Source organism: Kogia breviceps, chromosome 5 (genome assembly GCF_026419965.1).
Source record: "Kogia breviceps isolate mKogBre1 chromosome 5, mKogBre1 haplotype 1, whole genome shotgun sequence".
In the NCBI taxonomy this organism is placed as follows: domain Eukaryota; kingdom Metazoa; phylum Chordata; class Mammalia; order Artiodactyla; family Physeteridae; genus Kogia; species Kogia breviceps.
Genome location: NC_081314.1, coordinates 101,385,229 through 101,400,921, shown reverse-complemented (window position 1 = coordinate 101,400,921; position 15,693 = coordinate 101,385,229). Strand labels below are relative to the sequence as shown.

At 39.6% G+C, this 15,693-nt stretch overlaps 1 protein-coding gene across 1 annotated transcript in view; it reads right to left on the bottom strand.

Moving 5' to 3' along the window:
- ZBTB11 (zinc finger and BTB domain containing 11) overlaps positions 1–14,832 on the bottom strand; it is a 33,401-nt gene extending 18,569 nt beyond the window's left edge. Inside the window, exons 1-3 of the mRNA XM_059064655.2 lie at positions 14,281–14,832; positions 7,971–8,206; positions 7,117–7,348 (exon numbers count right to left, since the gene is read on the bottom strand). Of these exons, the coding sequence (XP_058920638.1) occupies positions 7,117–7,348; positions 7,971–8,206; positions 14,281–14,590 (778 nt within the window). The 5' untranslated portion in view covers positions 14,591–14,832. The remainder of the gene's footprint in view (positions 1–7,116; positions 7,349–7,970; positions 8,207–14,280) is intronic.
- Positions 14,833–15,693: the final 861 nt, after the last annotated feature.

Here is a 15,693-nt window from a genome sequence, read left to right as displayed (position 1 = left end):
GTATTTTACCTAGTACCTTTTTAATTTCTAAGTTGAAGTCATAAGAATTTTCCATGAAAGAAATAACACTGCTCCAAGTAACTTTAAATATCAAAAACCATTTTTTCCCAAAGATACAAGTCAAATGTTTACTGTAAAATGCTATAAAACACAAATGAAAATAAGAAGATAAAAAAATCACTCATAATCCTACTGCCACAAGATAATTTTGGTATTTTGTTTTTACTCCTAGTCTTTTTATGTACACATATACATACTCTGGAAAACATTTTAATCAAAATAAAAGGGGTGGGACTTTCCTGGTGGCACAGTGGTTAAGAATCCACCTGCCAATGCAGGGAACACGGGTCTGATCCCTGCTCCAGGAAGATCCCACATGCCGCGGAGCAACTAAGCCCATGCACCACAACTACTGAGCCTGCACTCTAGAACCTGCGAGCCACCAACTATTTGAGACTGAGTGCCACAACTACTGAAGCCCACGTGACTAGAGCCTGTGCTCCACAACAAGAGAAGCCACTGCAATGAGAAGCCCGGGCACCGCAATGAAGGGTAGCCCCCGCTCACCACAACTCGAGAAAGCCCACACGTAGCAACGAAGACTCAATGCAGCCAAAAATAAATAAATAAATTTATTTAAAAAAAAAAAAAGACATAACACCCTAAAATTCCTAGAAAAGAACATAGGCAAAACATACTCTGACATAAACTGTACCAATGTTTTCTTAGGTCAGTCTTCCAAGGCAACAGACATAAAAGCAAAAATAAACAAATGGGACTTAAATTTACAAGCTTTTGCATAGCAAAGCAAACCATAAACAAAATGAAAAGACAATCTATGGAATGAGAGAAAATATTTGCAAGAGATGTGACCGACAAGTGCTTAATCTCCAAAATATACAAACAGTTCATACAATTCAACAACAACAAAAACAAACAACCCAATCAAAAAACGGGCAGAAGAACTAAGTAGACATTTCTGCAAAGAAGACACACAGATGGCCAACAGGTTTATGAAAAAATGCTCAAGGGACTTCGCTGGTGGTCCAGTAGCTGGAACTCCGCACTCCCAATGCAGAGGGCCTGGGTTTGACTCCTGATTGGGGAACTAGATTCCACATGCTGCAACTAAGAGTTTGCATGGCGCAACTAAAAATCCTGCATGCTGCAACTAAGACCTGCCACAGCCAAATAAATAAATAAATACATTTTTTTTTTTTTTTTTTTAAAAGAGGGCTTCCCTGGTGGCGCAGTGGTTGAGAGTCCACCTGCCGATGCAGGGGACACGGGTTCATGCCCTGGTCCAGGAAGATCCCACATGCCACAGAGCAGCTGGGCCTGTGAGCCATGGCCGTTGAGCCTGCGTGTCCAGAGCCTGTGCTCCGCAACAGGAGAGGCCACAACAGTGAGAGGCCCGCGTACCGCAAAAAAAAAAAAAAAAAAAAAAAAGAAAGAAAGAAAGAAAGAAACAAAGGATGCTTATCATTGCTAATTATTAGAGAAGTGAAAATTAAAACTACAATGTGGTACCACCTCACACTGGTCAAAATGGCCATCATTAAAAAGTTTACAAATGGGAATTCCCCGGCAGTCCAGTGGTTATGACTCTGTGCTTTCACTGCTGAGGACCGCTGGTTCGATCCCTGGTCAGGTAACTAAGAGCCCGCAAGCCATGCAGTGCCACCACCCCCACCGCCCACCACCAAAAAGTCTACAAATATTAAATGCTAAAGAGGGTATGGAGAAAAGGGAACACTCCTACACTGTTGGTGAGAATGTAAATTGGTGCAGCCACTATGGAAAATAGTATGGAAGTTCCTCAAAAAACTAAAAATAGAGTAGCCATATGATCCAGCAATCCCATTCCTGGGCATATATCCAGACAAAACTATAATTCAAAAAGATACACGCACCCCCATGTTCACAGCAGCACTATTTACAATAGCCAAGACATGGAAACAATCTAAATGTTCATTGACAGATGAATGGATAAAGATGGGGTACATACATACAATGGAATATTACTGAGCCATAAAAAATAATGAAATAATGCCATTTGCAGCAACATGGATGGACCTAGAAATTATCATACTAAAAGAAATGTCAGAAAAAGAAAGACAAACACCATATGATATCAGTTTTATGTGGAATCTAAAATATGACACAAATGAACTTGTCTACGAAACAGAAAGATTCACAGACATAGAGAACAGACTTGTAGTTGCCAAAAGGGAGGGGGAGTGGTGGAGGAATGGACTGGGAGTTTGGGGTTAGCAGATGCAAACTATTATATATAGAATGGATAACAGCATGGTCCAAACTATTATATATAGAATGGATAATAGCACAGGGAACTATATTCAATATCCAGTGATAAACCATAATGGAAAAGATTAAGAAAGAATGTATATATGTATAACTGAATCGCTTTGCTGTACAGCAGAAATTAACACAACATTGTAAACCAACTCTACTTCAATAAAGAAAAATTTGGTTATCAGGCAAAAATATTGGGTTTTTGTTTATCGAGGTACAGTGCACATACAGTATCATATAACTTTCAGGTATACAATATAGTGTTCCACAATTTTTAAACATTACACTCCATTTATAGTTACTATAAAATATTGGCTATATTTTCTGTGCTGTATAATATATCCTTGTAGCCAGGTGTTCCTTAAGAGTAGTGCTGAGGGACTTCCCTGGTAGCACAGCGGTTAAGAATCCACCTGCCAATGCAGGGGACACTGGTTCAAGCCCTGGTCTGGGAAGATCCCACATGCTGTGGATCAACTAAACCCGTGTGCTACAACTACTGAGCCTGTGCTCTAGAGCCCATGTGCCACAACTACTGAGCCCACATGCAACAGCTACTGAAGCCTGCATGCCTAGAGCCCGTGCTCCACAACAAGGGAAGCCACTGCAATGAGAAGCCCGCGCACTGCAACAAAGAGTAGCCCCTGCTCGCTGCAACTAGAGAAAGCCCACGCGCAGCAACAAAGACCCAACGCAGCCAAAATAAATAAATTAATAAAATAAAATTTAAAAAAAAAGTAGTGTTGAACAGGCACCACTGATTGACTGCTATTGACTAGATTATTTTACAACTCTGTAAAAATTAACTTACAGAAAAGTAATTGCAAATGCAAATGCAAAATGATAGATTAAGAAGCTTTTTCTATCAGGGTAGGAAAGATAACTCCAAAACTTACAGTTCATTTCTCTATAGGGTATTAACCAATCTATTAGCAAATTCATTTTGAGCAAATTTATTCCTCTGGTTGAAACACAATATATACAATTCTTTTCTTCAGAATTCTATTAGAAGCAGTTTTAACATCTTACTGGTTTCCTAAATTAATCATATAAAACCTTGTACTATAGTATTTGCAAAAAAGTTAGGTTTTAACATTTAAAAAATTATGCTTTGGCATAGGGCTTAGGAAAGTTTTTCTGTAAAGAGCAAGATAAGCAAATATTTTAGGTTTTGCGGGTCACTAGTTTATGTAGCAACTATTCAATTCTGCCCTTGTAAGCTCAAAAGCAGCCACAGACAATATGTAAATACATGGGTGTGGCTGTCTCCCAATAAAACTTTATTTACAAAAGCAGGCAGTGAGCCAGATTTGGCCTACAAGCTATAGTCTGCCAACTTCTTTTTTTAAAAAAGTCAGTAAACCTCTAGTAAAAAAAATGTAGAAATGAGAAAGAAGGCACAAGGAATGAAAGAGACAAATCTACAGTCACTGGAGGCATTTAGAAGAGAATATTAAAAATTTTGTGCTGGAATTCCTTGGCAGTCCAGTGGTTAGGACTCTGCGCTTTCACTGCCGAGGGTCCAGGTTCAGTCCGTGATCTGGGAAATAAGATCCCGCAGGCTGCATGGCACCGACAAAGAAAAAAAAAAAAATGTGCCAAGAAACTTGAAAATTTAGATGAAATGGACATATTATGGCAAAACTTTCTATAAATTACTCAAGATGAAATAGAAAACCTACAGAATAATTCCCTAACCATTAAACTTGTCGAATTAGTAGCTAAAACTCTTCCCCCAAAAGTCCAGTCCAAATATTCAAGAAACAAATAATTCTAATCTCATAGTAACTACTTCAGTGCATGTAAAAAATTGGAGGGAATACACAATCTATAAGACTAAACCAACTCTGATATCAAAACATGACAGAAACAGTGTGAAAAAGGAAAATTACTCATGAATACACTTGGAAACAGTCTAACAATATTAGCATTCTAAACCAAACACAGCAGTTTGTACAAAATATGATATATTATGACTAAACTGGATTTATCTCAGGAATGAAAAATAGACTTAACATTAGTAAACCAAAGTAATTTCCCACATTAACAGAATTTAAAAAATAAAGATGGTCTCAACAGATACAGAAAAAGTATGTGCTAAGTCCACACCTATTTCAGAGGGAATTTCCTTAATGTTAAAGGGGGTAAAGGGTTATCTATTTAAAACATTCACCAAATAATATATTTCATGGTTAAAAAAGAAAAAAAAAGCATTCCCATGTTTTTCTTTACCATGGGAATAAATGAACCCTCTATCACTACCTCTATTTAAGTGCTGATTTTTTTTGGAAGTCCTAAACGGCACTGTAAAGAAGAAAAAAGTTCAAAATATAAGGACTGGAAAGGTAGGAAAAAAACCCATTACTACTAGCAGATAATATATTAATATATTCAATTTGTTTTATATGGAAAATCTCAAAGACTATAGATAAATGTCTGCATTTATTATAGATTCTTTGTTGATTCTATATACAGTACTATGTACAGTACTACTTTGTTGATTCTATATATAGTACTACTGTATATAGAATCAACAGTTACCAAAAATAAATCAGAAATAATATAATTTTAAGATAAAAATTATAATAGTATCAGAAAGTATAAACTACCTTAGAATAACAAAAGATGTGTGAGACTTTTATGGAAAAACCTCTAAAACTTTATTAATTCGATGTAATCCCTAACAAAATACACTTTTCTTCTTTTTGTGGAAGCAGACAAGCTGCTTTAATAGTTTATATGGAACAGCAAAGAGTTATGAATAACTAAGATCCACCTTGATAATTGAGGTGGGAGACTTTCATTATTATAAAGCTAAGGTCATTAAGACCAAGCAATAATAGTGTGGGAAGAGACAACCAATAGACTGGAAAAAAGCCTATAATCAGTACCAAACATGTGAAAATGTGTTTTTTAAGAGAATTTGCATGGTCGATGGGTAGGAAGATAAGGGAGTTTTCACTAAATGGTTCTGAGACAAAATGGGAAAAAATGAAATCAAACACCTATATCACACCATCAAAAAAAAATCCAAATAGATTAAAAGTTAAATATGAAAGAAAGGGCTTCCCTGGTGGCGCAGTGGTTGAGAGTCCGCCTGCCAATGCAGGGGATACGGGTTCGTGCCCCGGTCCGGGAAGATCCCACATGCCGCGGAGCGGCTGGGCCCGTGAGCCATGGCCGCTGGGCCTGCGCATCCGGAGCCTGTGCCCCGCAACGGGAGAGGCCACAACAGTGAGAGGCCCGCATACCACAAAAAAAAAAAAAAAAAAAAAAAAAAAAAAAAAAGAAAGAAAGAAAAACTATAAGACAGTATATGAAAATATCTTTACGACTGAGTAGGGAGAATTTTTTTTTAAAGCATAAACAAGATAAAGGAAAACACTGATGAATTCAACAACCATTAAACTAGGTAATTAGAAAACAGATGTACATTTTATCTTTTTTTTTTAACTTTACACATATTTTACAATTAGTCTATCTACTAAATATTTAAAAATCAAACAAAACTTTTAACAATGTCTACTTCACCTGCTATTGGTTTACACCATATTTGCTGAGCAACATATAAAAATAAGCATATGGAATGAAGAATAAATTAGATATTTTGCTGGAATAATAGAATGCTGTGCTGCAGTTATTTGGGGGCAGACATTTCATTTGCTATTGTAAGCTGCTGAGAAACTGGAAAAGAGCAACACACACTCTTCTTTCTACTTCAGATGCATTAAAGATATGGAAAAAATTCCAGAGCTAACACATCAAGACTACACTTGTGATAGGTTTTATTATTCAGATGGCCCAAATAAGGTGTATTTTCTCCTCTGAGTCACCGAAATACATATCACGAATCTAGAATGTAATGCAACTCTATGCTCTGTAAAAGTTTTTGTTCACCACTGTATCTCCATAGCCCAGGCCAGTTCCTTGCACACAATGGATGCTTGAGAAATATTTTTTAGTAATTAAACATATAGCTACTGTTAAGGAAAAATATATGAATTTGTCTTTCCAGAGAAGGTGAGTTTTAACAGTATAAGATAGAAAAGGATCAGTGGTTAACTAGGTAAGTATTTATATACCTGGATAAAGTTACTTTTTTGTTTCAGAAAGGGGAAATGACATTTCCCACAGTGGTGTCAGTAATTCAAGAGTTACAGCAAATTAATATTATGAGGAAATGTATAAATAAGGTTACCTATTTTAATGCTTCCTAAATTTTCATTTGTTGACCCTTAAGCCAATACATAAATTCTAGTGAGGCCAAAAGAAAGTCAAATTATTCATTTACAATAATAACAACAACAGTAGCAGCCCCAAAGAAACCAAAAAACCACACTTGGAATTCTGATTATTCTATATTGACAATTTGATTATCGAATCTAATGAATGACGATTATTAATCTTAAAAAATGAAAAACAACAGACCTACAGAAGTGCTCTATAATTTCATGTTGCACAACATAAGATTCAGGCAGTCAATTTTAAAGTAATATATTTACTTAGTGTAATAACACTGGTGCAATTATGAATTTCTCTCAAACTGTTTTTAACAGTGTAAACCCCAGAAATTCTACTACTGCTACAATCGTCTCCCCTAACGGGTAGTGAGGAAATGACAGCCTTTTCATAACTCTATCTTGGAAACCCTACTAAAAGGAAGGACCTTACAGTTCAGCTTAGTCTGTTTCTGTCAGTGGGCTTCTCCCACTTGAGCATAAAACCTGAGTTTGTAAGATATACACACCCCTCTTCCAGTATATACTTATTAACAAAAAAAGAATATCAGAAAATTCTTACCAGAAAGATCCACCACTGCCTCATGACTGGAAACAGCTCCTTTCTCAATAAAAAGATCTCGAAAATATTCGCTATTAGCTGACAGAACAGATTTATGAGCTTTGTACTCTTCTCCTTCAATTAACAAAGTAACATCACAGAACTGGTTAGAGAGTCTCTGTTCGTTCAGCTGTTTTAAGACAGCCTGACAATGTTTTGGAGAAGAACGTTTCACCACTCCTTTGGTGTCAACCTATCAAAATAAGTTTGAGACCAAGAGTTGCATTACATATCATCTGTATTTTTACCCTTAACAGAATTTAAAACAAGACACATTATTCCCTTGTAAAAGATTCCACTAATTAATATGAAGAAATAACCTGATACCCTTTATTACCTATGTATTTTAAGTAAAAAGATACGTTGTTCTCACTATCTTCTGCTATGTTCATTCTACTTGACCCAATGAAAATCTGCATCTCACTTCTTGCTGCCTCCTCTTATTAGTCAGAAATTTATTTGATGATATAAGAAACTAATGCAGGCAAAAAACAAAGACCTAGTCAGCTTAATTTTACCTTGCTGCATGACCCAGAGACTGCTTCCAGAAATGTATTGTCTACCTGTACCAATATACTATTAAAAAGAAGAGAGGAGGAGTAATTAACAAACCAACAAGTTACATTCTGATGAGAAGAAACAACAGGAATATTTATGATTAAGGAAGAGGCAGTATTATTTTAGGGCATATAACAACATGACAATGACAGTGCCAAAAGGGAAGCAGTTTTAGTGGTTTAAGAAAAAATTCAGTTAACACTATAAATGCTAACACACTAGTTACAAATGTAAGCTGAATGGAAAGTTCCACTTACAAATACAAGTTCATGTTTGGATACTGGCTTCTTTTTTGCAGGCTTGGAAGCTGTAGTTGGAGGCGAAGTAAAGTTGCTCAGGTCATCCTCTGATTCATTACTTTCTTCTCCAGATTCAAGGTCTAGTCCCAATTCTTCCAACATTTCTGAAGTATCTGATATAGGACGGGATCGATCTAGTTTCTCCTGGCATTTGCTACACTGTTTAATGTAATCTTTGACTTGCTTTAATATACCTACAATGAAACAAAAATTAACTAGTTAAATTTAATACTGCTCTCATGTGAAAACTGAAGATTATACTGTTCACTATTTAATCTGTTCATTATTTAATCTAAATAACGTGCATGTATATAGACACACACATGCCCAAAAAGTATGTAGAGTGAATTATTTAGAATTTAAGAAACATTTTTTTCAAAGATATAATATCAAAGATATGTTATAATGACAATTTGTCTCCATGCCGAGGTAGACTGTTTTGTTGTTCACTCTTAGTTATTCATTTACTCACTGTACGATTATGTAGCACCATCCATCTCCATGTGAGTTTCAACTCACTCATGCAATAGGAACTATATGAAATTGCCAATATTCAACTGTTTTTGACCTTCATAAACAGTAATATAATAATGTGGTTCATGCTAATAACTCTCCACCCTACTAACATCAGGCTTCACCATGCAATTAGCTTTGGTCAATGGAATATGAATGAATATGATGGATGCCATGTGTCACTGGAAATTTTAAGAAGCAATGTTTCCCATCGGTTCCCTGACTTATGTCCCCTCTGTCAAAGAGCAGCATGTTCCAGATGGATACTGTCCTTTAGCCTAAAATGTAAATGAAAAAAACAGGTGGAGCAAATCTGCAACCTGAAAAGGACCACAACCAAAACTTGTAATGAGTGTAAAATATATCTCTGGTCTTTGAAAGCTATGAGCTTTTAGAGTTTTATTAAATAATAGTACACACAATCTATCAAAAGTTGATTATACACGAGCCACTCATAAAACCCTATTTTGAATTTCAACTTTCAACTCAACATGCTGGGATGGGGCAGGAAGCAGGGAAGAACACTTTATACACACTCCCCCCTTTCCATCATACTTGTAAGGGAGGACCAATTAATTCCCATTCTACAGACAAGGAGAATGAAGCCCTAAGAGGTAACCTGTCCAAAGTCACATCTAGTAAACTGCATAAGCAGGCCTCCAGAAGTCATGTGACTTTCAGGATACTATGCTATTTACCCAGAAACACATTTATCCATCCCTGTGACACAAACTTCTTCCCCCACAATCCCCAAGTAAAATGCAAATGGAAAAGTTGTTAATTAGCTAAAATGATACAGAGGTATATAGAAAATTCCTGAAAAGAGTTTCAAGATGATAAATTATACCAAGTTACTTGCACTTCAACTTTCAGATAGTATTTAAGCAATATTTCTCAAATTGTATTATATCCCATACTTACTAAAAAAAGTACACAATGGACTAATAAATTTGGAAAATTATATTCTCGGGATTTCCCTGGTGGTACAGTGGTTAAGAATCTGCCTGCCAATGCAAGGGACACGGGTTCAAGCCCTGGTCCGGGAAGATCCCACATGCCGTGGAGCAACTAAGCCCGTGCACCACAACTACTGAGCCCGCGTGCCGCAACTAATGAAGCCCACATGCCTAGAGCCCTTGCTCCGCAACGAGAAGCCACTGCAATGGGAAGACCACGCACCGCAACAAAGAGTAGCCCCCGCTCGCTGCAACTAGAGAAAGCCCACGCACAGCAACGAAGACCCAACACAGCCAAAAATAAAAATAAATAAAATAAATAAATTTATAGAAAAAAAGATATTAATGTATGACAGTCGATCAACTGTCTGAAAAATCATCCTATCATATTTTAGAAGTCCTTTAACTCGAGTGTTAGTGTTTTGATGGGATCCATCTTAAATCTAGCTTTACAGATTCAGGAACCTGACCTCTTTAGCTTGCCCAGAGCTGATTAAGCTGAAAGAATCTGACTCAAATTAATCACTGAAAAGACATAAATGTGTAAACAGTTAACTTACTATTTTAAGAGTGGGTAATTACCACAAGGGGTAGAAATTACTTTATGCAGGAAAATTTGAATCCACTGACTAGCTTTGTGACCATGTCCAAGTCACCTAACCTCTCTGTGCCAAAATGGGGATAACAGCACTTACCTTCACAGCCTGTTATAACGATAAAATGTTAATATTTATAAATCACTTTGAACAGTGTCTGAGACAAGGTAACTACTACATAAGCATTAAATGATGCTCAATGGTCAACCTCCATAAAAACGTCCACGTAGGGGACTTGCCTGGTGGTGCAGTGGTTAAGAATCCACCTGCCAATGCAGGGGACACAGGTTCAAGCCCCGGTCCAGGAAGATCTCACATGCTGCGAAGCAACTAAACCCATGTGCTACAACTACTGAGCCCACGTGCCACAACTACTGAAGCCTGCATGCCTAGAGCCTGTGCTCCGCAACAAGAGAAGCTACCACAATGAGAAGCCTGCACACTGCAACCAAAAGTAGCCCCCGCTCGCCGCAACTAGAGAAAGCGCACGCGCAACAACGAAGACCCAATGCAGCCCCCCCCCAAAAAAAAAGTCCACATAAAATACCAAATTAGCATTAAGAGATTCTTTACTGAGTATATACTTAGTGGGTAAACAACCTCTGATAAAATAACTTGAGGAACAGATTCTCACTCCAGAGCCGGGTTTCCCAACCTCAGCAGTGTTGACATTTTGGGCCAAATGATTCTTGTTGTGGGGCAGGGAGGGGTGAGTAGGCTGTCCTGTCCTGTGCACTGTGGAATGTTTAGGAGCATTCCTGACCTCTACCTAACCAGATGTCAATAGCAGCCCCTCAAACACCACCACCAGTTACGACAACCAATACTGTCTCCAGACATAGTCAGATGTTCCCTGGGAGGCAAAACTGTCCAGGGTTGAGAACCCCTACTCTAGAGATCTGCCAAATTGAACAATTTGCTCCTGTTAGCTGTTCAAGAACCTCCTTCCCTCCCTATCAGTGATGAGGCCCAGAGAATAGTGGCTCCTATTTCTATTTCTCCACACATATTAGTCATTCAGATTTTTGGGGGTTTTTTGTTTTATTTTTTTCTTCAAAGAGGTTAGAGGTTACAAAGTGGTCAGTTATAGCTGTATTAACATAGACCCAGTTCTTCCTGGGTTTTCAGAAATTACACCCTCCTCTTCTAGATTAGATAATGGCAGCATCAATTTATCCCCATAAAACAAATCAGTTCTTAGGGTAGGAACCTCTGCAGGTAGCTAATTTAACCTATTACATAATTTTCCTAGTTTAATCTTTTTTCCTACCAATTTAATTTTCTCTTCACATTTTGCATTAATTGTAGACCCCCATGAGTCAGCATTTGACTGAGGCAGGGGAGAGAGTCATTTATTTTGAAACTCCAGCATATAACTACAATGAACGATAAAATAAGGGGTTGAGGATGAGACGATTAATATTTTACGTTCTGAAATAAATTTGCTATATGTCAACTTTAGGCACTGAGCCAGTTTTTCACTGTGCTCAAACAAGTGAAGTTGCTACAAACTTGCCTGATTACCAGGATATAATGGCAGAGCTTATGATGACAACATTCTAGAAAAAGCAGCATTAATAATAAATCCCAGTAAACTATCCCTGACTTTGAATCGTTTTTTTCTTGGCATCTACACTGATTAGATCTTATTAGTTCCCAGATAAACATCTACAGGGCTTTGGTGTTTGTTTATTATAAAAAGGGTCCATTTGTAGTGTATGACACATTAAAAATAGTTAAAAATAGTTTTAGTTAAAAATAGTTTAAAATGTTTTATCAGCTATCAGTTCCAGGTCCAAGAATGTTTATTCTTCTGTCTCTGCAGTGTTGTTAAATTTTTTTTCTCTTCCTTTTGGCAGTCCCGAGCATGCGGGATCTTGGTTCCCCAACCAGGGATCGAACCCACGCCCCTTGCTGTGGAAGCGTGGAGTCTTAACCACTGAACCACCAGGGAAGTCCCCAGTGTTGATAATTTTAATAGGCCTATAACAAACAAGTAAAACGAGCAAAGTGTTAATGTAATAAACATCAAAATGAATAGCTAATAATCGAGGGCAAGCTTCTCTGATGCTTACTATGAATTCTCATTTTAAATGAAGAAATATTACAATAATAAAAATGATATAAAATAGTATCATAAACCCATTACATATTAACAAAAATAGCATTTATATGAAAAATACTATTAACCAAAACATAAAAAAATTAGTGAGAAAAGTGCACTACTTTACATTTTTGCAAGTCTTTTAAATGTGTGGTTTAACAGAAGATAGATTATCATATATGCATTCAATCTACTGCCATACTATCACATGTCATGTAGCCTCTGGAAAACTCCACGGTATACTTGTGATACAATAAGTGAGAAGGCAAATAATGCCTTAGTGTTATTATGAATATAATTTTGACTTTGGGGATTCTCTGAAAGGATCTCAGGGCCTCCCTATTCAGAGGTTTAGTACCAAACTTCGAGAACAGCTGTTCCGGACATTTAAGGACTTCAAAAGTCTACTTATCCACAAATGTATCTCTCATTAAAAAGAGTAAACATCAACACAGTCTCAGGGTTTTTCTCTTTTAAGACATTGCACACTAAAACAAAAATCAAACAAACAAAATACTGGATTAGATATCACTCACAGATAATCAATTTAGGGAAGGAAAATTCTGAACACTAAGCCCATTTAGCACCATATAATAGTGGTTAAGATAAGTTTGAAATCCCAAAGGTCAGCTCCTGGTGCTTTTAGTTTTCCCATCTGTAAAACAGACATAAATGTTTCCATCTTACAAGGTCTGATGAGGATTAAATGCTATGTAAAAATAAATTAAGTGCTCAGCACTATGCCTGCACGTAAAGGCTTGATCCGTGTTATCTTTAGCTATAATTATCGTTTTAACATGTCATAAAATATTAAACCTGAGACATTTGTTCAACAAAACTATGTCTGACCAAATCAATCCTAACAAAATGCAGCAATTACTCCACATATACCCTTCACTCATGTCTCTATAGGAATTTAATTCAGACATTGGTTTAAAATATAAAATAAGGAAAAGCTTTTAAGAAGAATATAAAGAGCTGGACTGTTTTTGAAAACACCAAAGAATTATTTAAGAAGCAAAAAGACCTATCCAGCAAAGTTCATATTCAGTAGTCTAACTTCCTTACTCACAGATTAAGTTCCATAAGTTAATTTCTGCAGAACCATACGGAATCGTTCCTGACGAAACCTCTTCTACAGGCCTGCAAACTTTTATTAATTATAACCGAACGGTCTGAATATTCATCAACTTTTTGGAGAGTGAGGACGGTAAAAACAAAACAAAACAAAAACAAAAACTCGAAGGACCCTTTCTCTCCTCCCCTAACCTGGTTCCCAAGGAGTCAAACTTTAGAGCCACACTCCTGGAACATAACAATCCCAGAAACCGCAACGTTCCTGGGTATACATAGTGCCTCACAGTGTCCAAATCGCTCTTCACTACAGCAAACGGAAGAATATTAAAATACCCAGAATTGAGAGTACCTGCTATTAAAATTCTTGTCCTAAAAACTAGGCTCAAATGACTGTTTCTACAGTCACTCGAAATCACTTCTGCACACAACTACATGATTCCTTATTCACATTACAGTAGCACAAAGAGGAAACCCGGCAAGCGGATCAGCAGAAGCACAAAACCCGCTGGCCAGCACCCTAGCGGAACGCACTGCAGAAAGCGGCCGGGCTCTGGGCTGACCGCGCCGCTCCCAAACCATCCGCACAAACAGGATTTTAAAACGCACCACACACAGCACCTGCAACGGCCGCCCAAAAGCGTCCGCGAAGGGAAGAAGCCACCGCCTCCCGCGCTGCCGAAGGAGGCGGGCCCAGAGCACCCCGCGCGTCCCGGCCCCTCCCCGCGGCTGGGCCGGCCCCCGGGGAAGCCCCCTTCGCCCCACCCCGGGCCAGGGCCCGCCCCCAGCTTCCCCGGCCTCCTTCCTGTGGGAAGTGCGGCTCCTTTCGCGTCCCCCACCCTCTCGGCTCCGCCTGGCAGCTGCTCCGCCGCCGGGCACGGGCTAGGCTGGGGCCGCGAGCGGCGTCCGGGAGGAGAGTGCCGGACCCTCACACTCGCGGGTGCCCAGACGGGCCCGCCTCCGGCTGCGGGCCTTTCCTGGGAGCAAGCCGCCCGCCCTCCCCCTTACCGCGGGCGAGGTCTTACCTCGCCACCAGTACGTCTTGGACAAGTCGTGCCAGGTTTGATGCTGGGTGTGGTGAGTGCCGCCCGGGCCCAGGTGCGCAGCCTCGATAAGCCCCCGGCGCCGCTCGGGCTGCAGCACCACCTCCAGCTCGGCGAAGGTCTTGCGGTGCCGCTGCCGCCGCTGGTAATACAACGTTCCGTCGCGCACCACATAGCAGGCAGCCGCCTTGCGGATTTTACGCTTGACATTACCCTCGGTGCCCGGCGCGTACGGCTCGCACTCGTTCGTCAGGTAGCGCAGGATGGCCTGGTAGCTTTCCTCGCTTGACATCGCTGACGGCGGCTCCCCGAGGGCGCCTGTCAGTGGCAAGGGAGGAAGACAGCGCACTAGTTCCGGCCGGATGCAACAGCAGTGGCGGCACTGTAGGGAGGACTGGCTGTGTCTGTGGTGAGTGCTCTTCGAGAGCGCCCGCACCGCGGAGAGAGAACGGACGAGTTGGTAACCAAGAGGAACTGCACTTCTCCAGCGCGCGGGATCCGCTGGCGACTGACAAAATGGCTGCTGCACCACCGGAAGTGACGCAAATCAAGGGCAGTGGGTGAGGGGGCTAATCCCTGATTGGAGCGCAGTGGCTTTCTGGCTTGATCTAGCCGACCAAGTGACGTTAGGACTGCGGACGGACATTTTGGAAGCGGGTAGGCCCTTCCTGGGAAATCGAAGTGGTTTTGAGCAGACATCTTAAGTCCTGGCAGTTTCCTTTTTTGTTTTTCCCTTCTTTCCCAGGATCTGAGCACGTGTAGGAGGCGGTGGTGGGCAGTTGTTAATCCCGTCGGAGATACCCCAAGGTGTAAAGGAGTCTTTTTGACCCCGCCTACGTTTTGAGACGCCCGACAACATAAAAGCGCCAGATTTTGAGGCCCCTAGTATAATATTAGTCACTGTATGTAAGACCAAAGAAAGCCCTTTCACATGGAAATGTAGCTTCCAGTTAAGTGTTATAAAATCTAAATCCCTCCGTGATAGGAGTTAATGTAATTTCTAAGCAACTTCTGGTTCCTAACTACCCATGGAATAGTCATTTTTCTGGAATGATCAGCTTATGTACTGACGATTTTTTACCTATGAAGGTAGTCATGTTGGCAAGGAGTGACGAAGAGCAGCTAGCAGTGTTTTCTTACAGCTTTATTTGCATATATTTTTACATAAACTTAGGGGAAAAAATTCTCCATTTTACACCCAACATATACTGAATGCACAGAAGGCCGAGGCGGCTCAGACTGCGCGGTGCTTTATTGGAGCCTGAAAACTCTGGACCAACCCTCTCCTCTCCCAGCCTAGAGTCTGCAGTCACTGAGTGAGGTAGTGACCCTTTGGAGATAGGTGAGGACAGATGGTGATAACAGTGGGCTCAAAAAGCAGGATGCGGGACTCCC